At 17.6% G+C, this 26,546-nt stretch overlaps 3 protein-coding genes across 3 annotated transcripts in view; 2 read left to right on the top strand and 1 right to left on the bottom strand.

Annotated features, from left to right (window-relative positions):
* Positions 1 to 174: 174 nt before the first annotated feature.
* On the top strand, positions 175 to 3,342 carry PADL01_1203000 (trimethylguanosine synthase, putative; the record flags this gene model as incomplete). The annotated part of the gene is made up of 1 exon (XM_028682976.1): positions 175 to 3,342. The coding sequence occupies one exon, from the start codon at positions 175 to 177 to the stop codon at positions 3,340 to 3,342; it is 3,168 nt and encodes a 1,055-aa protein (XP_028539200.1).
* Positions 3,343 to 4,190: 848 nt separating this feature from the next.
* PADL01_1202900 (peptidyl-prolyl cis-trans isomerase) lies at positions 4,191 to 5,668 on the top strand (the record flags this gene model as incomplete). Its single annotated transcript, XM_028682975.1, has 8 exons — positions 4,191 to 4,265; positions 4,464 to 4,518; positions 4,610 to 4,686; positions 4,788 to 4,893; positions 5,009 to 5,103; positions 5,191 to 5,294; positions 5,407 to 5,476; positions 5,570 to 5,668. The coding sequence occupies 8 exons, from the start codon at positions 4,191 to 4,193 to the stop codon at positions 5,666 to 5,668; spliced, it is 681 nt and encodes a 226-aa protein (XP_028539199.1).
* A 127-nt stretch (positions 5,669 to 5,795) lies between these two features.
* Positions 5,796 to 26,546, bottom strand: part of PADL01_1202800 (dynein heavy chain,putative) — a gene marked incomplete at both ends in the record, with an annotated part of 21,249 nt that continues 498 nt past the window's right edge. Inside the window, 32 exons of the mRNA XM_028682974.1 lie at positions 5,796 to 6,056; positions 6,147 to 7,295; positions 7,602 to 7,794; positions 7,894 to 9,961; positions 10,210 to 13,714; positions 13,799 to 14,278; positions 14,364 to 14,437; positions 14,594 to 14,670; positions 14,762 to 14,949; positions 15,058 to 15,309; positions 15,399 to 15,595; positions 15,894 to 16,020; positions 16,131 to 17,126; positions 17,243 to 17,442; positions 17,535 to 17,739; positions 17,856 to 18,255; positions 18,416 to 18,509; positions 18,705 to 18,791; positions 18,920 to 18,994; positions 19,107 to 19,267; positions 19,359 to 19,579; positions 19,744 to 19,885; positions 19,987 to 20,144; positions 20,237 to 20,319; positions 20,408 to 20,705; positions 20,882 to 21,133; positions 21,232 to 21,507; positions 21,609 to 21,689; positions 21,772 to 22,001; positions 22,139 to 22,226; positions 22,317 to 22,602; positions 22,725 to 26,546. The exon at positions 22,725 to 26,546 is cut by the window's right edge and continues 136 nt beyond it. Of these exons, the coding sequence (XP_028539198.1) occupies positions 5,796 to 6,056; positions 6,147 to 7,295; positions 7,602 to 7,794; positions 7,894 to 9,961; positions 10,210 to 13,714; positions 13,799 to 14,278; positions 14,364 to 14,437; positions 14,594 to 14,670; positions 14,762 to 14,949; positions 15,058 to 15,309; positions 15,399 to 15,595; positions 15,894 to 16,020; positions 16,131 to 17,126; positions 17,243 to 17,442; positions 17,535 to 17,739; positions 17,856 to 18,255; positions 18,416 to 18,509; positions 18,705 to 18,791; positions 18,920 to 18,994; positions 19,107 to 19,267; positions 19,359 to 19,579; positions 19,744 to 19,885; positions 19,987 to 20,144; positions 20,237 to 20,319; positions 20,408 to 20,705; positions 20,882 to 21,133; positions 21,232 to 21,507; positions 21,609 to 21,689; positions 21,772 to 22,001; positions 22,139 to 22,226; positions 22,317 to 22,602; positions 22,725 to 26,546 (16,726 nt within the window). The remainder of the gene's footprint in view (positions 6,057 to 6,146; positions 7,296 to 7,601; positions 7,795 to 7,893; positions 9,962 to 10,209; positions 13,715 to 13,798; positions 14,279 to 14,363; positions 14,438 to 14,593; positions 14,671 to 14,761; positions 14,950 to 15,057; positions 15,310 to 15,398; positions 15,596 to 15,893; positions 16,021 to 16,130; positions 17,127 to 17,242; positions 17,443 to 17,534; positions 17,740 to 17,855; positions 18,256 to 18,415; positions 18,510 to 18,704; positions 18,792 to 18,919; positions 18,995 to 19,106; positions 19,268 to 19,358; positions 19,580 to 19,743; positions 19,886 to 19,986; positions 20,145 to 20,236; positions 20,320 to 20,407; positions 20,706 to 20,881; positions 21,134 to 21,231; positions 21,508 to 21,608; positions 21,690 to 21,771; positions 22,002 to 22,138; positions 22,227 to 22,316; positions 22,603 to 22,724) is intronic.

Genomic DNA, 26,546 nt, shown 5'->3' with positions numbered 1-26,546 from the left:
TGAGTATATTATTGAAATATGATTTAAAATATTAATTATTATATATATATATATATAAACCAAATAAATGAATTATCAAATAAATTTCATATTAATTTTATATTGTTTGTTTATGTTTGTATTATATATTAAAATGAAAATAATTTGATAAGAGTGTAATATAAACTTATTATGATGCTTAAAGTGAGATATGAGAAGTTAAACGATATAAGGAAGGATGATGAAATATTAAATATTTCTTTTGTAGCACATCCATGTTATTATTCAGTGTTAGATTTAGAAGAAAGAGAATTATTTAATAAAAGAATTTATGAAAATTTTTGTAAGGTGGCTGAAAGGGTTGATATATATGATAAGAATGAATATCTAAGTGTTTATAGAAGACATGATAAGAAATGTAGAGAATTACATATGCTAAAAAGTTGGGAGTTATTAAAGAATACATATAGATATAAGATGCCTGTAATATTTAAAAATTTAGAAGATTTTGATTTATATAATATGGAGAAGATAAGTTATTATTCAATTAATTATAATAAAAAAAAAGGATCAAAAGGAAATAGTTATGTTGTTCGAAATAAGAAGAAAATAAATATGATTGAGAAAGAAAAATGTTTTATTTTAGATAATCATATGATATATTCTATGACACCTGAGTATATAGCCAAAAGTATTAGTAAAAATATATTATTGAATATGAATTATATAAAGAAGGGATGTAAAAAATTATTAAGTATAAAAGAGTATAATAAAAATAGTAAAAATCAGGATAAAATTAATGATAATTTATATAATTACAAATTGGATGATTATTATAATGATAATATGAATTATAAAGGTAGTAATATTTCTAAGAGAAAAAATTTTTATCCTATTAATAAAAAAAGAAAGATAGAACCCATTTTGAATAGTAATAAAAGGTTTCCTATTGATAGAAAAAAAAAAATATTAATTTATTTAGACCCTTTTGCTGGTGCAGGAGGGAATTGTAATCACATGAATGAGATATTTACAATTGGATGTGATATTAATATTTATAGAATAAAACAATGTCAGCATAATTGTAAGTTTTATAATAAGAATGTGGATTTTATTTTATGTGATTTTTTTAATCTAATTACTCATTTTAGAAAGGATACAATTGATGTTATATTTTTTAGTATACCTTGGGGTGGACCAAAATATAAGAATAAAAAAAATTTTAAACTAAACTCTGAAATAATAAATAATATAAGTGTATATAAATGTATTGAAGTTTCTATAGAACTAACTGAAAATTTAATTTTCTATCTTCCAAGAAATGTCTGTATGAAGGAATTATATTATTTGTTTGAGTATTATAAAAAATTAGTAAGTAATAAAAAATATATAAATTTAAAAAATCATGATATTTCTAAATATGATATAAAAGAAAAAGATATGAACATAATAAGTAATGATAAATATTATGAAAATGGTAGTAAATTACAAAATAATAATAATAATATGTTATTAGAATTATATATAAATCGAACTAGATGTAATTACGAAAAAAAAGATGATAATAGTTTAAATAATTTTTTTTATTTTTTAAATCAAAAATGTAATATATATGATAATAAATTTATTTTTTCAAATGTGCAAAATCTTTTTCATATTAATATTGATCATTGTTATAATATATTTAATTCTTCTATGAGTGACAAAACATTTATTCAAAGAGAAACATATGGTGTACTTGATGAATGCTTATATGATAATATTATAAATAATAGTAATGAGCATATGATTGAAATATATGATTATAATAATAACCTATATAGTTATGATAATAATGTTGAGGATGAAAAGAAAGAAATAAAAGAAAATAAAAAATATTCAATTAATTATTATAATAAGAATGATATAGATACAAATTATGCTGCTAATAAGAAAAAGATGAAAAAGAAAAATATATGGTCGTGGCATAATACATGTATGGTTTTATATCTTGGTAATATATCTTCAAATATTAGAAATCGAAAAATTATAAACATTAAAGATATGTATTATATTGATAAGAAATTATCAAATATATTAATAGATATACAAATTGATAAGAATAAATGTAAGCATTTTTTTTTTTCCTATAACAATTTTGTTAATAGTCAAAAAAAGAAAGTTTTTTTTGATATCTATCAAAATAAAAACAAGTTATTTAATAATATGTTTTATATAAATAAAAATGAGCTAATAATAAAAAAAAAATATTTAATTAAGGAAAATAACATTTTATATATAAATATTTTTATTATGAAAAAATTATATAATATAATTGAAAAAATAATATTACTTTTTTTTAAGAATATAAAAAATATGATAGGTTATAACAAAATAAGTTTCTTAAATAAAATATGTATACAATTACAAAATGTATATCATGATAAAATATTAACACAATATATTGATAAACATGTTGATATTAAAAAATATGAAACGTATATTTATAAGGATGATGATAAGAAAATACAATTATGTTATATACATCTATTTGATTATTTTAATATTATAATAAAAAAAATTAAGAAAGAATTTATTTTGTTGTTTAGTATATATTTATATGATATATCATATATGAAATATTATTTTAGACACAAGAATGTTAATATACAAAAAAAAAAAAAAAAAAAATTTTTTTCTACACAATGTTTAAAAAAAATTCATTATAATATAATAAGAATATTATTTAATTTCTTATTATATATGAAAATATATTTGAATATTGTATCTAATAATATAAAATTGGAGAATTATTTTGATCAGCACTTTGTTTTAGATAATATGAATATAGACAATATAACTAATAACCTTTTAAATAGGTTTTTTTTGATATATTCTTTGAGAAAAGAAAAAAACACAAATTATAATTTTAAAACAAATAATGTTGTTACGCCATATGTAGATTACTTTAAAAACTTTATAAAATATATAATCCATATATCTATTAATTTAGAGTTAAAAGAAAATAATGAAGAAAAAACAATATCTATGAATCATATGAGTAATTTTTTTTTTCGTTCTTTATTTAATATAGAAAAAAGGGTTCATATACTTATAAATAAGCTGAATAATAATATAAATAATAATGAGGATGATATAAAATATTATAAATATAATTTATATTTGTTTTTAATTCATTTTTTTACAAAACAATTTTTATATAATAGTCACGTTAATATAAATCTGGATTATTTTAACACCCTCCTTTTTTTTTATTTAAATCAGGTATATAACTTGTCAAAGCATCAAGAGGGCTACATAAATATATTTCATCATTTTCTGAATAATTTTTTATATAAAAACTTTTTCCTAAAAATAAAATAAATAAATAAATAAATATATATATATATATATATATATATATATATATATATATATATATATATATATATGTATATATGTTTTTTTTTTTTTGTCTTTATAAATGTAATGTTTTGTATGTTTTTGTGTTGTTATATATATAACATTATATTGAATTGTTTTTTATACATGTATTTTTTTTTTTTTTTTTTTTTTTTTTTGAGAACTACTAACATATATATTTTTTCTTAAATGGTATTTACATATATATATCATGAAATTGATACAATATTAAAAATATGTTAAATAAATATTATATATATATATATATATATATATTCATAATATTAGAAACGCTGTTTAAAAAAGAATAAAGGAGAATATAAAATATAGTATTTGAATAATTATATATATATATATATATATATATATAATAATATATATATAATAATGTGCAATAAAAATATAGACTGTTATACTAAATATATTGTGTAATAATAATATATTGAACAGGCTGATAGGTATTTAGGATCAACAAAATGTAATAAAAAAAAAAAAAAAAAATATATTATATTATATTATATTATATTATATTATATTATATTATATGGTTTAGCAGTGTTTTTTTTTTTTGTGGTAATCTTATATATATAATATATATATAAATTTTTATTTTTATAATTTCATTTTTTTTTTTTTTTTTTTTTTTTTTTTTTAAGTTCATTTTTTTTTTATTTATTTATTTTTTTTTTTTTACGGAAGAAAAAAATATTTTCTCATTATGTATATTATAACTCTTTTGAAAGAGAAAAGAAAAAGAAATTAAATAAAATGTATAATTCTATTATTATATAATTTTTGTGGAATATAAAATGAATATTCCTAATCCTCGTGTATTTTTGGATATAGCTATTGGTGGAAGGAATGCGGGACGAATGATATTTGAGGTAAATAAAAATAAAACGAAAAGAAAAGAAAAAAAAGAAATTACTTATATATATATATATATATATATAGGTGTATAATTTTGTAAGGTTGTGTGTTTCATTTATTATTTGACTATATCAGCTTTGTATTAATTTAAATATTACCTTATTATATACTTTTGATTAATATAATATATTTACTCATAACTTTTTTTATAGCTTTTTATGGATAAACTTCCCATAACATGTGAAAATTTCAGATGTCTATGTACTGGTATATTATTTATATAATAAAATTGTGAAGAGAATATATTTATATATATATATATATATATATATTTTTTTTTTTTTTTTTTTTAACAAAGGAGAAACAGGTTTAGGTTATTATTTAAAACCACGATGGTATAAGAATTCTCCTATCCACAGAATAGTCACCGATTTTGTATGAATAAATTAAAATATATATATATATATATATATTTATTTATTTATTTATATGTTAATATCTTGTAAATTTTTTTTATATTTTTCTTCCTTGTTCAGATGTTTCAAGGTGGAGATTTTAACTTCGGAAATGGTTATGGTGGGGAGTCAATATATGGTCAATATTTTAGAAATGAAAAATTTATTTATAAACATTCAAAAAGGGGTAATTTTTAAAATATGAAAAAGATGATGATATAAAATGTAATATATATGTTATATGAACCTATCCAATTTTAAGTATATATATATATATATATATTTATATGTTAATATTTTAGGTATATTATCAATGTGTCAAACACGAATAAAACACACAAATAATTCACAATTTTTTGTTACTTTTAAAAGTTGCCCTTGGTTAGATAAAAAACATGTAAGTAAATGATTAAGATATTTATGAAGAGCATAAAAGTATGTTATGATAATTATTTTATTTTTCTCATTTCATTTATTTTTGTAGGTTGTTTTGGGTCATTTGGAATATGGATTTGATACTCTATCTTTTATTGAAGAACAGGCAACATTAATTGGAAAACCCAAAAAGCAAGTATTTATATACAATTGGTAATATATAAATTGGTAGATATGTATATATATATATTTATGGTGTATATACCCCTGCTGATAATTTTGTTTGCCCCTTCATTTTTTTTTTTTTTTTTTTTTTTTTTTGTAGCGGTGTTATTCCTTTGGATAAAATAAAATATAAATCTCCAGACAATTCAGCTGATGACTATATTATACCAGTAAAAATAAATAAGAAACGAAATATTTGTAGACTTAAAGTGATGACAACACATTTATTTTGTTTCATTTTATTATTCTTTATTTTATTGTAGGATATTGAAAAGCCATTATTAGAAAAGGATATAAGTATTAATGAGAATACTGATTTTAATGAGTTGAGAAATATATATAAATATAATAAACGTTTTTAAGGATATAAAAAAATAATAACAAAAGAAGCTTTCAAGGATTACCTTATAAGTGTACTCATAAAATATATATATATGTATATATATATATATATATATATATATATGTGTGTTTTTTTTTATTTTCATTTTAGTTATATATAAATAAGTATATTTTATTTATATATATGAAGGACTTATGTTTGTCCGATTTAAAATACAAATATGTTATAAACTTATTATTTTTGTTTTTGTTTAATTTTTTATTATATTTGTTTTGATAGAGAGGTATTTTTTTATCTTTTAATATATTTTTTTCCTTCTTCTCAATAACAGTTAATGTTATTATGGGTAATTGATCGTATTTCTTGTTATTTTTGGACTTGATTCCAAAACAATCAAAATTGTTATTCTAAAAAAAAAAAAAAAAAACACATAAAAATAGATATGTTAATATATATATATATATTTATTTATTTATGTGATTGTATTTGATTCCTACCAGGGTATATATCCCCACAATATCTACATCAGTATATATGTCCATATCATAATGAACATAATTAGAATAATTTATTTGGTTTGAAACATATTCTGTATCTTCATCACTACTATAGTAAATATTTTTTTGTGTATGTACATTTTCCTTTTTATTTGAATCAGATTTATTATTAGTTTTGCATATAAAAATACAATCTTTAATATTTTTTTGATATATAAAACTATATTTAATTAATAAAGCTTTAAAAAATTCGGTAGGATAAAATAGATATTGTATATTATAAAATTTGAGTTCGCCTGTAATATTCCAGAAATATAATTGTTCTTTTATATTTTCAAAATAGGTTATAAAATTATTTACATATTTTATTTTTTTATTAAAATATATAGCCCATTGTGGTGGTATTTTATTTAATGATAGAAAGATCATAATAATTTTTGTATGTATATCCAATTTTTTCTTATTTTTATTTAGTTGTTGTTCTATTTGTATTATATCTGAATAGAGATTATTTGTAATTTCTTTAAATATTTTTGTTTCTTTTTTACAACATAATTGTATTGTTGTCATATTATTTTTATGCCATTCTGAATTTATGTTAAGGTTATCTTTAAACAACAATTTAAGTTTTTTAAGTAATTCATAAAATTCATTCATCTTTTTTATATTCTTCATAAAGTCCATATTTAATAAATTCTCGTCATAAATTAGATCATAATAATGATAGTTATTATATATACTATTTTTTATATTATTTGTATAAGTATATTTAAATATTTTTTCCAAAGTTTTAATATCATTATTGTCTTTATTAATATTTACAAAATTATTGTTCTCATTATTTACAATATATTCATTTGTTTCTGTATTGTTTATTTTTGTGATGTCTAGATCCTTTTCATTTACATTAAGATCTTTTATTTTAAGAACATCTGTACTATCAGAATTTAGAAAGGAGCTTGAATAATAGTCACTGTCAAGATTAAAGAAAATATCTTTGTCGTTATATTCTTTCTCGTATATTAAAATTTCATCTTGACAAATTTTGTTTAAATTGTTGAGGAGATTTTTATTTTGCTCTTCATCTTTCTTTTTATCGGCTTCAATTTTCATTCCATATGTTTTGCAGCTATTGAAAAAAGGGTAGCTCTAAAAAGAAAAATGTAAAATATAACATAATATTTGTGGTTATTATGGAGATGGTATGTATACATTCTCTCAAGTTGTTATATATATATATATATATATATATATATATATATATATATATGTGTGTGTGATATGTCCTTATATATTTATTTTTGCACACAATTTTTTTTTTTTTTTTTTTTTTTTTTTTTTATATTTTATGCATGAACAAGTCAGGTAAAAATATATATATATATATATATATATACATATGTACATATATTCATATGTACATAAATTTTTAATTCTATAAAATTTTGTGTGGACCTTAATTAAATTGATATATTCTTTGATAGAACGGTTTAGTAAGAATTTATATTTATATGATTCATCAACCGAGAAAATGAACTCATTTTTCTCATTAAATGAATATTCATTAAAATATTCGTTGATATAGCTTTTTATAATATTCCTGTCTGTGTGCTTGATTTTGCTTGAATATATATTGAGGATAATATCTCTTGTGTTTGAAGAAGGAAAATAATGATATATATATAAATAAATATATATATATATATATATATATATATTTTATGTTATTATTTTATTTTTTTGTTACTTTACGAATTTCCAGTTTATATTCACCTCCTTTGTTTCAAGTTGGTCAGCTATGGACGCCTGATTAAAATATTGGGAATCCATCTGATGCACATCGGAGAGATTAGTTATAACATTTTTCTGTTGAATTAAATTAAAATAATATATTAAAGAATCAAATGTTGTTTCAAAATCTTTATTATCAAAATAATAAAAATGATCAAATCCGTAGTTATTGTAATTGCATCTACATATTAATATGGTATGAAAAAATGCTAATGAAAATAGGAAAGAGTTGAAAAAATTATTTTTTAATTTTTGTTTATATATATTGTGTACATAAATAAAAAAATCTAAAAAGAATGTTTTCAAAAATTGTTCTTTATGTGCATAAATTTTAATAGCTTTTTTAATTATAGAAAGAGATAAATATTTTTCTGATGTTAAGATTAATTGAAAATTTGAATGAATTTTTTTGTTATTATATATTTCATAAAATTTATCTATATTAAAATTAATTAAATGGAAATTTTCTAATAATAATTTTTTCCCGTTTTGTAAGGAAGTTTCAATGGATATTTGAATATCATTATTAAAATTATTACCAACACTAAGAGTTTTTAAAGAGCTACTATTATTATGAATATAACTACTAGTTGTAATATTATTATTATTATTATTATTTGTAGTAGTATTAGTTTTATTTGTACTATGACTTGTATTATAATTAGTATTATTTTTATTTTTATTAATGTTACATTTTGATAATATATAATCATAAGAATGATTTGGCTCTGTAATATATAGAAATGTTTTTGTATCTACATAATTTAAATCGCTTGAGAGACAAAAGGTCAATGATTCTGTTAGATCTAGATAATTTTTTAATTGTGAATATATATAATAAAATAATCTATCTTTGCGCATAATATAAATAAATAATATAATTTCTAATGTATTTAATTGTATTTTTTTAAGAAAAAAAAGATTTTCTTCTGGTTTTGTTTGTTTATACCAATTAAAATATTCAATAGTATTATTTTGCATATCATTGATTAATATTTGAAGGTTGTTATATTCATTTGATATAAATAAGAGTTGTGTCTTTTTTTTTATATTTAGCCATTCAATATTATTTAATGTATTTATATTTATGTTTATATTATATAGATTATTCATTTTTATGAATAAAGAATAATATGTATATTTTTCTATTTTATTAGATTTAATATTATCATCTTCTTTTTGTTGTTCTATATAATTTAATTTTTGTTGTTCAAATATTAATGATGTATAGAATATGAATAAAAAGAATAATCTGTCTTTTTTGTTTATGGAATTTAATATGAATAGAAAACAATTATGTGTAAATTTTTTGATTAACTGATTAAAATTACATATTAACATTTTCTTATTAATATTTTTAATAAGATGGTTTAATATATTTAATAAATAATTAAAATTAAAATAATATATGGATTTTATTTGTGATAATAATAATAATATTTTATATATCGAATGAAATCTATAACCTAGATATTTAATATTTTTAGATGAATCATTTATTTTGATTATTTCTTGTTGATATTCTTTTAATAATTTTTTAATTTCTATTTTTTTAAGAGCATTATTATTAATAGCATTAATAAGATTTTTATTATTATTATTGATGTTATTATTATGGATATTGTTATTGTTATTGTTATCAATGTTGTTATTGTTATCCATATTATTATTATTATTATTATTATCAATATTGTTGTTGTTCATATTATTATTAATCGTATTGGTGTTGTTATTTATACTAACAACATTATTGAAAGAACATAATTCGATTATCATTCCATCGTCTAAAAATTTTAATGTTTGTTTAGTTTCATAATAGTTTTTAATTTTTGTGTTAAAATTTAGAACCTTCTTTTCTTCTTCATGTTTAAATATAATGTTGATAACTTTGTTTATAATTAGATGTTTATCTATTTGAAAATTTATTATATTAACATAGTCTTCTATATCTTGAAAATATCTGTCGTTTGTATCGCTAACAAGGAATAATTTAAACTCTCTATTGTATTCGAGTTTTTTTTTTCCTAAAACGTAAATGAAATTAAATAAATATATATAGAGAGAAACTGAGTTATGTCAATTCATATTGCTTATAATATTATATATGTAATATATAAAAATATATGGATACACACAAATATTTATTATTACATAATGCATTATATTGTTTGTTTATATATATATATATATATATATGTGTATTTTTTTTTTTTTTTTTTTTTTTGTTTACCTATATTTATGTAATACTTTCCATTTGAGAGATATATATTACGCTCCAATAAAGGTTCTATTATTGAATAGTTGGAATTAAGTTGAATATGTTTATTTTTAATAATTTTTTTTTTAGAGAAATGGTTTTGTCTTATATTTTTAAAATGATCATGTATAGAATGATTATTAGTATTAAATGTCTGATGATATTTTTTATCATATATATATATATTTTGAAAATTAAAATATTGTATGACAAGTATTTTTCCATATATAATACACATATCAAGATGTTTAGTTAAATTATTATCAAAATTATGTATTACTAGATTATTTGTAAAACTTTTTTTCAACCATTGTAGACCAATATTTTGTATATCTATTAGTAGAGGCCATCTAAAATGATTAAATGATATTAATGCATTTTGAACATAGAATATATGTCTTGGAAAATTATTTGATAAAAATAATGATATGATTGTATCAGATGTATATATTTGTTCTATATTAATATTATGTTTGATTGTAATATTATTGTTTTTGATTATATATTTCCATGTATTGATTAAATAAGATCTATATTTATAATTAAAAGATGAAGAATAATTTAGAAAGAATGAATATAATAAAATTTCAGATATGATATATTTATAATTATTTATAATTTTATTTATTGTATATATATATTTTTTTTGTATTTTTTGTAGAAATGGTTTAATATCTAAATATGGTAAATATAATTTATTAATAATATTTAATTTTTTATTTAATGTGTCTATTATTTCTGTTTTATTATTTATTTGATTTTTATTATTAACAATAGATGTTTTATTTGATATGATTTGTTCTAATAAAATATTATTTTCTATTTCATATTTTTCTTTTTGTATATTATTTGATGATATAATTTCATTTATATTACACATATCTTTGTAATGTTCTTTATATTTTATTATAAAAATAATCCATTCAAAAAGATATGTAAAAAGATTATTCATTTGATATATCCTTTTTGTATTATAAACAACTTCATCTTTGTTCATATATTCTTTGATTCGTTTTATTTGTTTATCTGTTACATTTTCTTTTTTAAAATTAAAGAATGTCTTTGAAAAATTATCTTTTGACAAGAAATTTTTAAAATAATTCCAATTATCATTATTATCATTTAGAAATGAATTCCTTATAAGTGTATTAATCATGATAGATATATGAATATGTATAACATCTGGATAATTATTTTTTAATATATTTTTGATATCATTATTTTCTACATTTTGTATTTTGAAAATTATATTAATACATTCTTCTTCAATTAATTTTTCAGATTCATTTTTTTTTTCCATCATTTCATCTGTATCGTTAGTAATTTTATTTAATATTTTTTTATTTGAATTTAAGTTTTCTTCTAATTCAATAAGGTTTAAAGAATTTTTTTCAATGTCTTCATTTAATTTTTTAATACTGTTATTCATTTGTAATATGGATGAATTAATATTTTCGATTTCGATTTTTATATTATTATAATTTTGGAAGATATCTTCAATTTTTTTTAGTCCCATTTTAAACATATATAATTGTTTGTTTTTATAATTTAGTTTGTTCTTTAATAAAATATAGAACATAATTAATGTGTCTATAAAATTACATTTGTTTATTCTAATAAAGTTAGTTTCTTTATTTCTATGAACAAAGTTTTTCATATGATAGTATACTTGAATGCAAGTATTAATAATATTATCCATCTGTTTATCGATCATATAGAAAGGTGTGTTTTTATGTTGTTTGTCTTTTTTGTAATTATTGCTTTGATTCAATAAATCGTCATTATTATGAAGATGATATATATGAAGGTTATTATTATTATTATTATTATTATTAATATTATTAATATTATTATTATTATTATTATTATTATTATTAATAATATTATAATTATTTTGTTGAATTTCTTTGCACTGTTCACTACTTTTGATATGTTTGATTTTATTATGATCATCATTTTTTAGGTCCATTGTTTTATTATTGTTAATGATTGTATCATTTATATTTTTATTTTGAATTTCCATATTTTCTATATCTTTCTTATTTTCTGTTTGATTTTGTTCATTTATTTTATTCAATGAAACTTCTTTTGTATCTTGTTCATTATTTATATTATGTAATTTATTTTGTATTTCACAAGTTATTTGTTTATTATTTTTTTTGTTATTTTCTAATTCTTTATTTATAAATTGATCTTCATTTTGTACATTTTTTTTATTATTATTTTCATCATGGCTAGTTGACATGATAATATTATACTTGTCATTTTTATTATCCTTTTTTATATTGATTATTTTTTTTTTTTTTACTTTTGATTTATTATTTTGATTAGCTATTTTTTGTTTAGTATGATTTGCATTTTGTTCATTTATATTTATGTTTTCTTTCATTTGAATTTTCTTTATTTTTTTATTTTTTTCTTGTATCATATCGTTTTCCTTTTTTATATTTTTGATATTTTGATTGGTATGATTTTTTTTTTGTATTTTATTATGGTTTAAATTTTTTGTTGTCTTATTTGAATTGTCTTTATTATTTGTATCACCTAATTCATTTTTATCATTATTATTTGTATTTATAATTTTTTTCTTCTTCTCTTTATCATTATGTGTATCATGAATTGCTTTATGTTGTTGTCCATGGTTGTTATGATTTTCTGGAATGGATGCATTTTCTTTTGCATTTTTATTTTGAGAAAATACTTTTTGTGTATTTGTTTGTTTTTGTGTTGGTATTTGCATATGTATTTGTGTTTGTTTTTGTGTTTGTTTTTTCGTTTTTTTTTTATTGTGAATACCATTTTGTGTTTGTTCAGATTTTTCTTGGCTATTTTTATTTTGTTCGTTATCTGTTCTTTTATTTGTAAGAATTAAATTATTATGAGTGTTTTGTTTTATATGAACAGCATAATTATTGACGTTATTATTATTATTGTGTATATTATTTTGTGTATCTTGTATATTATTATTTTCTTTATTTTGTAGATTTAATTTGAGATCTTTAATTTTTTCAGTTTTTATATTATTATTTTTTTGATCTATATATTCTATGTTGTCTTTTATATCTACGTTTTTTTTTATATCTACATTTTCTTTTACATCTACGTTTTTTTTTATATCTACCTTTTCTTTTATATTTACCTTTTCTTTTATATCTACCTTTTCTTTTATATCGTCGTTTTTATTTTTCATATAGTCAACCGAATTGATAAATATAGTTTTGGTTTTTTCCTTATTCTCTTTTTTTTTTGTCGATAAAGGTTTTGTATTGTGTTCACTGTCATCTTCTAATGTGTTGAGTATAACTTTTTTTTTAAAAGTGTTTAATATGTTATCTATAAAATGATTGTCGTGTATATTTTTCAAGAAGAGATTGCAGTATTTTATATATTCTTCTTTATTCCAGCTGTCTATATGGATAATATGAATGTCGTTATAAATATTTTTGTAGATTTGAAAATTGGAGGTATTTAAATCGAATCGTTTCTCATGTATGAGACAAGCATAGGTATTATTTTTCATCTAAAAGGTAGGAAAAATAAATATATATTATATGTATATATTATTTATATATATATGTATATTTTTTTTTTATGCTCAACTTACTATTGTTTTTATATTTTCCCATTTCAGCTCGTTTGATATGAGACCAGTTTTTGTGTACATTTGAAAGAGCTCTTTTTTTTCAAAGAGGATAGATGGGAATGTTTTATAAATTAATGAATAGAAATAATCATAATATTTATTTGTAAAATTAATTAGAATAAAAAGATTTTTTTGAAACCTCAATCTATTATAATAATTAATTTTATCTTGTACATTTTCTTGTATACTTGTTTTATTTACTAATATTGTATTTATATTTAATATATATGCTACAGCACTTAATAGAATGACAGCTCTTTTTTTATTCATACAGATGATCATCGACGTTTTGTAATTCTTACTTATTTTTTTATATATTTCTATAATGGTTTCAAAATAAAATTCAACAAATAAATTTGTGTTCATATACAAATTTTGATAACTGCTAAGACTTCTTAAAAATTCCTCTTTAAGTGCATTTCTCTCTACATGTTCATATGTCTTGGTAATAAAAATAAATAAATAAATATATATATATATATTATATATATAGAAAAAAGAAATACCCTTTTGTTAATATTTTTACCTCTTTGGAAAAATAATTTATATATATTGATTCATTATTCTTTTCTATATTTGTAAAATATTTCTCTTGAATATCTAAGAAAATATTATATATAAGACGAATATGAATAAATGTATGCATTGATTTATATATAAAGTTTAATATATGTTAATAATTCTGTTTAAATATATATATATATATATATATATATATATATATATGTTTGTGTTTGTGTGTACATATATTTGTACCTTTGAGTAATATCATTATTTGCTTTTTATTCTCCTTTCTTAGGATCCTATTTAAAATAATATTTTTAGAAGCTTCGCTATAAAATATATATATATATATATATATATATATATATATTTATGTGTGAATATAATATATTATATTTATTATTTTTTTTATGTATGTACCACCAGTTTGTTATGACATCCTGCTCATTCATATAGTTAGTTTTACAATATAATAAATCTTCATATAGCAAGAAAATATTTTCTTTAGTAAATATTAAGTGATTTTCTTTTTTGTTTTGAAAGTTAATTTCTTCGTGTATCTTCCAGAATACATCTATGCTATAATTAACTAGTTTATTATGTATTATCTGATATAAAAGGAGTGGCAGGTAATCAAAAATGTAAATATATATATGTTTAAACATTCTAAATATTTAATATATATATATTAATATATATTTTTATTTTTCATTTACTTCATATTTATTGTTAAGTGTATGATTAATCAATGCATTGAAATAAGAAAGTAGAGATTTTCTATTTGTATTTAAGAATATAAGGGAATAATAATATGACATGTATTCATAATAATCATGTTCATTTATATGATCATAGTCTAACGAAATAATGCTTCTTATATTTTCTATATTAAGAATTTTATTTTCGAAGTAGCATAAATTTCTTTGAAGATTTTGAAGAAACTCTATAGAAGGGTTGAGTTGTTTATCCTAAACAAGGGAAAATATATATATATATATATATTAATATATTCATATATATATGTGTATTTTTTTTTTTTTTTTTTTTTTTATTTTACATAATTTATGTGTATGTCGTCTATACATATATATAGCAACGATTGATGAAAATACTTTTTAATATTTTTTTTGATTAATTTATCATGTAAAATTTTATAATTCAAAACATTTGTATATTTTAAAACATTTATTGATATGTGATTAATTTTTTTATTTTTCTCAATTATTTCGTTAAGAATAACAGTCTTACAATTTTCTGAAATAAATACAAATATATATTTATATATATGTATGCATATATTTTAGCATATTATTTTATATAATAATAATAAAATATTAAGAACGTCCCCCTTTAATAATTAAAATGTTTATAATTTTTTTCAATAACAATTTTAATATTATTATATGTAAAATGAATAATATATAATTTGTTGTAAGTATTTTTTTTTTTTTTTTTTTTTTTTTTTACATATTATGAGTGAATATATAAAATTATTATACGTTACAATATAATATGTTAAAAGGTCTATATATTTATTTTATTTTTATATTACTTGTCTTTCCTATTAAACATATATTACATTCTCCTTGATATAATAAGCTGATTGAATTAATTTTTTTCTTTATTTCTTCGTCGTAAAATATTAAGTTTTCTTTATTAAATTGGTTAGTAGTAGATATCTACACCATTGTGAAAAAAAAAAAAAGAACACACACACACATATATATGTATATATATGTGAGTATATATTTATATATATATTTTTTTTTTTTTTTTTTTTTTTTTTTACGTTGAAGTAGCTACTTATATTAATCCATATTCCCTTTTGTATATTATAATATTTATTTGATATATTATTATCAACATTAATATTATTATCTATACATAGATTTGTTAGGAAATGAAAGAAATTATATTTTTCATTATCATTTAAGAAATTATTAAAAAGGAAAATAAGACAACTGATTAATATAAAAATTATGTTTTCTTTAATTATAATTATTTTGTATATTTCCTGTTTATTATATAATTCTACTTTTTTATTATTTTCTTGATCTGCTTGAATTATACAAATATTTTCTATATAATTTTTGTCTAGATTTTCTAAATCATATTCTTGTTGTGTATGATCATTATCATTAATATATTGGTAACTTAATTTATTATTCTCAAATTCTTTTATATTATTTATATTTTTATTTTTTTCTGTTTCTTCATATTGTTCGTCTTTATATTTTAAAAAGTACAATATATTACTTTTAAATATATCTATGAAATTATTTATGATAATTTTATTATCAAAGGTAAGTTGTAGAATTGATGAATTGAATATTATTTGATTATCTTTTGGATTCACATTTTGTTTTTTTCTTTCATCATCATCATTATTATATATATTACTATATTGATAAAAATTATTAATACTAATACTACTATTACTAATATTATTATTATTATTATTTTGTGTATATATGTATGATTTTTTTTTTTTTTTCTTTTTATCTATATAATCAAAAATTGGTATCATAAATTTTTTGTAGAATACTTTAAGCTCTTCATATATTTGAAGAAGTATATTTTTTCTCTCTAGATAATAATTTTTATAATTAATACAATTTTTATTATCTTCTACATTTTTTTCATCAGACAGGTTCACATTTAGTATGTAGTCTAATATATAATAACTCCTGTTTTTAAAATAATTGTAAATGTTTATATTGTCTTGTATATAGACTTTATTCGTTTTATTAAGCATATAAGGATCCATACAGGATATATTATTACACTATGGAAAGAAAAAAATGAGGAATATATAAAAAATATATATATAAATATATATTTATATTTATTTATTTGTTCATTCATATGAAAAAATTTGTTTAGTTTTCATTTTATAATTACCTCAATTATAATTTTACACTTTATATCATCCTCATCACATTTCTTTATTTTTGATGAATATAAATTAATAGAAGACAATAAGTGATATATATTTGAATTAATACTATTTACTTTTATAATAAAATTGTAGGTTTCATATTTTTCTTTTTTCTTTTTAATGAGTTCATATAAAAATTGTTCGTTCAAGTTATTTTGTGAATCTATATAAAATGAAATATTATACATATGTATAAATATATATATATAAATAAATAAATATATATATGTATATAATTTTTTTTTTTTGATTTACCATATAGGGCGTCTAAATATATAAATGTGTGCTTAAAATTATATAGAGTGTTATATATTCTTAACATGGTTGACTTCCCTATGAATGGATTTCCATATAATATTGAAATAAAATCATTATTTAATTTTTCATTTAATATATACATATCTTCTTGATATTTATAAAATAAATCATCTTTTAAATATATATATTCTTTTTGCAACGCCTATATATATATATATATATATATATATATATGTATGTATGTATGTATGTATGTATGTATTTATTTATATACATACATTTGAACTTCATATTCTTATATATATTTATTTATGTTACCTCCTTTAAACGATTTGTTTGATCCTCCATGAATAATCTTTTATTAATTTCTATATTGAAAAATGTTTTTATTAAACTCTTTAATTTGTTGGGTTTATCATTCTCCAATTTATTGTAATAATAAATAAATATATATTGAGCTAATATTTGATCATCTTTTGTATATTCGTCTTTTTTTATTTTACATAATTTTATTATATTAATTGAATCCATTAACATATTATTTTTGGAATTGAAGAAAGTAAAATTTATATACTCCATAAAATTCCATAGTGTTATAGAAAGACTTTTAATATTTCTAAAATTATTTAAATACATATATATATATAGGAGTTCTATTTCTTGATAATTATTTAAGAGTACTTCTTTACACATGTTTTTAAAATTTATTGGAATATTTCTGAAGATAAAAAAAAAAAAAAAAATTAAATATATAAGAATTTTAATCATTAACATGTATATTTTAATGTTGTCTTTTCATATGTAAATATTAATTTATTCAAATAAAATATATATATATATATATATATATATATATATATATATGTATATGTGTGTACCTTCCAGATTTGTATGTGAAAAATATTACGGAGCTATGATCAAATATGATATCTTTATTAAAAATATAAATGTTTTTTTCCTTTTTTTTTAAGCCTTTCAAACAAGTAATATACATATATATATATATATATATATATATATATATATATATATATATATATATAATATAATGAATGATATACAAAAGATGTATTTTTTATTAGTATGTAAAAATATTTATTATATTTTATTTATTTAAACATTGGAATTTCACTTAATATTATTTTCTATAATTTTTATTTTTTTTACATGTCTGTATTGTTCTAAAAATATTTGTTAAAACTGATAAGGTCTCAATATTGAAATCATCAACATTTTGTATAACTAAGGCATAACCTGAAATGTGCATTAAAATAATTATAGAAAAAAAAAATTACAACAACATAAACATATGGCAATAAATATATATATATATATGTATATATTTATTTATTTATTTAACTGAATATATTTCATTTTTGAACCTTGTTGAATAGTTCCCAATATATTATTTTGTAGTATGTCATTTGTATGTGCATTAATATAATGCGTTCTTAACCCTTCATAATGAATGATGTGAAAAATAAAAAAATATAAATGTATATGTTAAAATATTAAGAGAGTTAAAATATATATATATATATATATATATATATTAATTTATTCATTTACCTAATGATGAAGTTATATATTTTATAGTTGATTTTTTGTTTTCTCCGTTAATCATGTTATAGTAAGACTTGTATATATTTGAGCATATAATGAATATATATTTATTGTTTGGTATTAAATTTATAAACATATTATCATTTTCTAATATATCATAATTATATCTATAATAAAGTGATAATGAATGGTATATATTATGTGAATGTAATTATAAAAGTATAAAAATATTAATATATTATTATATATATATATTACTTGAAGGTATAATTTCCGTATGTTACTAGCATTTCTTCCTTATTTTTATTTAGAACATATTTGAATTGATAATAAATGAAAAAATGATTTTCATCGAGTATATTTTCTTGGATAATTTTTTTTAGAAATTCTATAAATTCTAAAAATATTATGATACAATATTCTATCTTTTGTATATCTTTCCCTTTTATATTTTTTAGGTCATCAATTAATTTGTCCGACTGCAATAAATATGAGAGAATATTTTATTAATAAATAAATTATTGGTAACATTATATGTTGTTATAGAAAAAAAAATAAATAAGGAATAAGGGTATATATATAAATAAATATAAATTAATATATATATATATATATATATATTTTTTCTCCCTTATGATAGTACCATGTCCTTATATTTATTTAGCACACTTTGTGTATATTCAAGATTTTTTCTTTTCATTATTTCTTTAACTTCCTCTGTTAATATGACTTTTATCACGACACATGAGACTATGGATATGTCATTAATAATTATGTTTAAAATGCTATAATAAATGAATATATAAATATATATAAAATATATATTACTTGGACATATATATATATATATATATATATATATATATATATTTATTTATTTTATTACTTGCTTTTGTTGTAATAATTTTTCAGACTTGTCGTTATATTTTCTTTCAAAGAACTTTTTATCATTTCTTTTAACATAAAATATGTGTCGATTCCAATTATTTTAATGCCATTTTTTAAATTGAAGTTATTATTTTTTGTTGTAACAACTTCAATTATCTAAAATATATATATATATGGAGTTAATATATATATGTCTTTTTTTTTTTTTTTATTTTTTTTTTTATTTTTTTTTTTTTTTTTATTTTTACTGTTTTATCTATATCGTTAAAGGTTAAAAGGTCTTGGTAAATTATATGGCAATATTTTTTTAACGTGTCTGTGTCACTATTAGCTATAAATAATATATATATATATATATATATATATATTCATTTATTTATTTTTAATATGCTTTAATTTTGTTTTTTTATAGATATTACATAAAAGATCAAACAATTCTTGATCAGTCAAAAAAAAAAAGTCTGGGAATGTAAATTTTTTGTCTTGTAGAATAATTATAGTTTCATTATATAAAAATAATAAGCGCTCATTATAATTTTTTAAAAGATAGAAGAAGTGAGTGTTACAGTTTTGAAATAAATTCAAATTTTTTTTTACATTTTTCATTATTTCTATATATGTTTTGTTTATTTTGTTGAAATTTTTTAATTCATTGTTGAAGTGGTTAAAATGTTCATTTTGGAAAAAATTTTCCAAGCGAAGCCAAATATCTTGTGTCTAAGGAATTAAGAAGGAAAATATAAAAAAATAAAAATATATGAATATATAAATATATAAATATTTAAATATATATAAATATATATATGTAGGAATATATTAATATACATTAATATATATATATATATTGATATTTTTTTATTCTTTAATTTTTTTTTTTTTTTTTTTTTTTATACGTTGATCCATAATGTTAAGAGTTCATATATAAAAAGGAGCTTATTTTGTATATAATTTATTTTTGGTATTAGATCTTGAGCGAAGCGTATATTTCTCATAAAATGCAAATCATTAAAGGTATTTTTAATATTTATGAAAATATGTTTATTATCTTCAAGGAGTATGTAATCATTATATTTTTTTATTTTCAACGATTCTTGTTTCCAATTATTTTCAATATCATTAAGATTTTTTTCAAGCTTTTCCACTTCCTACAATGAAAAATAAATAAATAAATATAAATATATATATGTATATATATATATAATAAATGATATGTCTTAATATTCTGTTGTATATTTATTTATACCTTAATTTTGTATATGATATATTTGATGTCGTTAAAATATAGGTATATTTGCAATTGTTGCATATCATATAATGTTATAGATTTAATATTTATAGTTTTATCATTAATTATGATTGTATTTTCTAATATGGTTTTATTTTTTATTTGTTTTCTATTTAAATGAAGATTAATAATTTCTTTCCAATTTGATAATTTCATATTAGTATTTTGTAACAAAAACACAATTGTTAATATGATGTTCATTTTGAATAATTCTTCTTTAATTTTTTTAAATGCCTAAATGGTAAGAGTAAATAAAATGGTATATGAATTTATATGTGTTTTGATATATTGTCATATAAATATATATATATTTATATATATATATATATATTTACCAATATATTTTTTGCTTCTTCTTGATTTTTCTGTAATTGTGTCAACTCATTTTTTACTTCCGAAAGGGATTTATTTATTTCCTATATGTATACATAAATATATATATATATTATTTATTTATTTGTTTATTTTTATATTTATTAATTTTTATTTGAGACATACTTTTATATTAAGCTTGTAATATATAACGTCAAGAAAATCGTTAATTCGTGTATTATAAGAGTTGTATATTGAATAAATGGAACTATATATTTTGATAGTATTTTTTAATAAATAAAAATTTTCGAAAAGTAATATTTTCATGTTACATAAAATTTGAGCTTTTATAATTTCCTCCTTTTCAATTTCTAGTTCTTTAAAGTTGTTCATGTATTTTTTAAGGCTTTCCATTCCTAAGACGATGAAAAGTTAAATAATATGTAACATATAAATGAATAAATATATATATATATATATATATATATATGTGTTTATATGTGTGTTTATATGTGTGTTAATTTTTATATGATTTGACAACTTTCCTTTTTACCTTCATTTAAATCTATATTTTGTGATGATGGTCCAGATGAATGGAACATTTCTAAAATATTTTTCACTTTTTCTTCAAATAGGATGATCTAAAAATATACACATATATATATATATATATATATATATGAACAAGTAAATATTATTTTTATCCTGTTTTATATTAATTTATTAAATACCTTTTCCTTTGTGTTTTTGTAAAATTCTTGTTTTATAGCAAACATTAAGTTATCGTTATAGAAGGCCAAATTGAGCATATTTAAATATAATGGATATAAAGAAAATAATTTATCTTTCTGTTCATCTTTTATATTATTATCTTGATATATTGTTAAAATGTTATAAATTTCTTCTGTTTTTTGAATATTTATTTCTATATTAATGTTTTCTGATTTTATTGTGTTAATAGTTTTTATGATGTTTTCATATTTGTCCATTGAATTGGAAGATGTTTTGAGGATGGCACTAAAGAGAAACAAAAAATAAAAATAAAATAATATACATATATATATATATATATATATTTATATATATATATATATATTTTTTCATTTCATTTTATTGTAATTTTTTTTCCATTATGATACCTATATTTTGTTATTTCACTCAAGGTAGAACATTTAAGTGTTGTAAATATAAAATGTAGACTGTTGAAAAAGAATTTCTTTGAATGATGTAATTTAGTTTTGATTGAATTAAGAACAAATGAAATATTAAGTGATATAAATTGTATATTTTTTTTGTCATTTTCTTTATGTATTTTATTTTGTATGTTTGTAATAGTTTTTAGTATATTATCATAATAAATTAAAGGATATGTATTATGTTTTTGGTTTATATTAAAATTGGATTGTGTTTTAATAATAGTATTAATAATATTATCATATTTTAAGAAGCTATAAATATATTTATTTGCTTTTTGGAATACATTTTGTATTAATTGATGAATATGAATTATTCTATCAATTATAATTTTATTTTTACTAACACTTTGATAAAATGAGAATTTCATTTTAAAAACATCAAAATCTTCTTTTAATGAGATAGGAACTTCAATACATGAGAAATCTAGCCATCTAATAAATTCTGATGATGATAATAATAAATTTGTTAATAATTTGGATATTAATTTAAATATATTTTGTATAGAATTATTTAAGAATACATCAGAATATATATCTTCTTTTATATATAATGATGGTTTATAATGATTATATAAGAATTTGATTTTTTGGAAATCATTTTCAATTAATGTTTCATAAGTACATAATCCTTTTATAATAATTAGACTTAATGATTTATATATTTTACATTGATATAAATAATATAATTCATCCATAATATCACTTCTACCATTTTTTGTCTTTTCTATAATTTGTTCAATTTTTATAAGTATATGTGATATTTCTCTATATTTTTCAATAATTTTTGTAACTTGATTTATTCTATATTCTTCAAAATAATTAAAAAATGGTTGTATATGTAATGGTTTCATACAATTCCAATCAATATATTTAACTACATTAATATTTTGCATATTAAATATAATTTTGTCTATACTATTTAATGAATATGATAATGACAAATGTACATTTTCTATAACACTTTTACAATTATTTAAATCATTTATATAATGATCAATATTTAGATTTAACCAGTTAATATTATTTGAAATATAAATTAATTTTTGCTCAAAACATTGAAAGTATTTTATCAAAACTTTTTGTTGAATTATGGATGTATTTTTTGTAAAATTTTTATAAAATAATAAGATTTCATTTAATTCATATAAATATCTATATAACTTTTTTTTAAAATAATATATATTTAATATTTCTATAGGTGTATTAAAATCATATATGGATTCTATATATATATATTCATATAATGTTTTAAAAAAATTGGGATTAAAATTAATTATATAATAAAAATTCAATTGTTTATTTATGCTTATTATATTTGATGATAAAATTTTATTCATTTGTGAGAGTGAATTATTTTTCCACATAAAATAATTTTCTACTATATATGAAAACATTTTTTTACAAAAATTAACATATAATTTTATTATAATTTTATATTCATTTGATGATGTAATATATGTATTTGTTTTAAATATTAGAATTGGTTTTTTTATTTTTTTGTATATATTAAGACAAAAAAGAATTTTTTTATATATATTATCATATCCCTTTTCATAATAATGAATATTATTATAACTATTTTGAATATTAGAATTATTATTTATATCTTTTGTATGATTAAGATTTTTTATATTATCTGAACTTTTAATTTTATTATTTATGTCTTTTGTATTTTCCATATTGTTGAATAGATTCATATAATGATATAATTCTTTTTTATATAAAAACAAGATATCATACAACTTTTTGATTAATAGTCTATCTATTTTATAACTCTTTTTTAGGTTTTGAAACTTTTCGACTAATAAATATGTACAGGTTGTATTTCTCAAATTAGAAAATTGAATATATATAATTTTGATACATTTTTGTTCAATTTTTAAACATTGTTCATTTAATTTTTTCATTAATATCATAATACGTTCATCATCATAAAGGTAAATATTTTTTAATAGATCACTAAAAGGATGATATAATTTATTTATTTCTATAATAATATTATTCATAATTTTTTTATTATTTACTAGTTTTTTTAATTTTAATAAACATAGATCTGTGAAATATATAATTTCTGAATAGACAGTATATAAAGTGGCTAGAATATGTTGTAGATGTCTAATATTTTTGAAGATGATATATTTATCAAAATACCAATTTTTTCTTATATCTATAATTTCTATATCTAATTTAACATATATAAATTCTTTTTCATAGAATTTTAAGATATCTATACATTTTGAAATAACTTTTTTAATTTTTTTGGGTTTATTTAATTTTTTAACTTTAATAGAAAAATATAATATTAAATCAAATATAATATTTGATAATCTTAGAAAGAATGAAATAATAATATCTTCTTTACGAAAATATTTAGAACTTAACCATATATTTTTAATTTTTTTTATAACTAATTTAATTCCATTTTTCATATGATCTATATGTATATGTTTTAATTTTTCAAATGATGTATCTAATAATTTACTAAATTTTATCATTTCAAAAGATTCCATATGTATATTATCTATATCTATAAGTATTAATTTTATTTCATTACATAATTCTTTATTATATGTTTTGCCTTTAAGGTTATCTAAGATTTGTTCGAATTTTTTACTATTAATTTGTTCATGAACATTAAAAATACGATGATATCTTTCTTTCCAATATTCAACTCTTGTTTTATCGTTTTTTCTTTTTTTATCATTTTTCTTTTCTTTTAATAGAAACTCTTTAATTATTTGACAGATATTTTTTAGATATTTATCAATGTTAACTTGATCATCTTTAAGTTTTATTATATCTCCTACAATTTCATTATTTGAAAATTGTTCTAGTTTTATTATTTGTTTGTAATAGTTTAATAAATAGAAAAAGGAGTTTAACAGATACTTTTTATTATAACTAGTAAGATCATTAATTGGATGTATTTTATCATATTGATAATAAGTAATTTCTTTATTATATATATCTATGTTTTTATTTGTACCTATATTTATATTATTATTATATTGAATTATATGTATATTTTGAATGGTGTTTTCTTCGTGTGATAGGAACAATTCATTTTGATGAGTGTTATGTTTTATTTGATCATATTGTCTACCTGAATATTTACTTTTTTCAATAAAATTTAAATATTTATTTTGATATTCCTCATAATAATTACTATTGAGGTCTTCCTTTTGTTTTAGATTTTTTAGTTTCATTAAAATATTTTCAATTTTTTCATTTTGTTCAATATCATTTGTGAAATATTCAAGTGAGTTGTTTTTTTTTAATAAACATTGAAAAAATGGAATAAAAAATATTTTGAAGAATGTTTTAAAATTGTTGATATAATTAGGATGAAGATTTCCAAAGGTGTAAGTCTTATTAAAATATTCTTCTATATTTATATTGTTAATATTTTTATCATTAATTTTTAAAAAGTATATGACTTGTTTATATATATTTATATTTTTTTTTTTTTTTTCAATATGATCAATGTTGTTATTATATATTTGATTTTCTTCTCCTATACATTCGTCTATATATGCATTATTGATGCTCATTTTTAATATATATTTGATTTCTTTTTTCTTATTTTTTAATTCATCTTTATCATCATTATTATTGATATGAATGTTTAATGTGCTACTTTCTTCTTCTTTTTCTTCTTTCATATGCTCATTTGATATATGATTACTTTTATTTGTATGCTTTGTGTATGTTATATAATTTTCTTCTAGTAAGTTATTTTTTATATTTTGTTCTTCCTCTTTTTTA

This window comes from Plasmodium sp. gorilla clade G2 (genome assembly GCF_900097015.1).
Source record: "Plasmodium sp. gorilla clade G2 genome assembly, chromosome: 12".
Taxonomy (NCBI): domain Eukaryota; phylum Apicomplexa; class Aconoidasida; order Haemosporida; family Plasmodiidae; genus Plasmodium; species Plasmodium adleri (nom. inval.).
The sequence above is the reverse complement of the archived record's forward strand: the minus strand, read 5'-3'. Positions and strand labels throughout refer to the sequence as shown.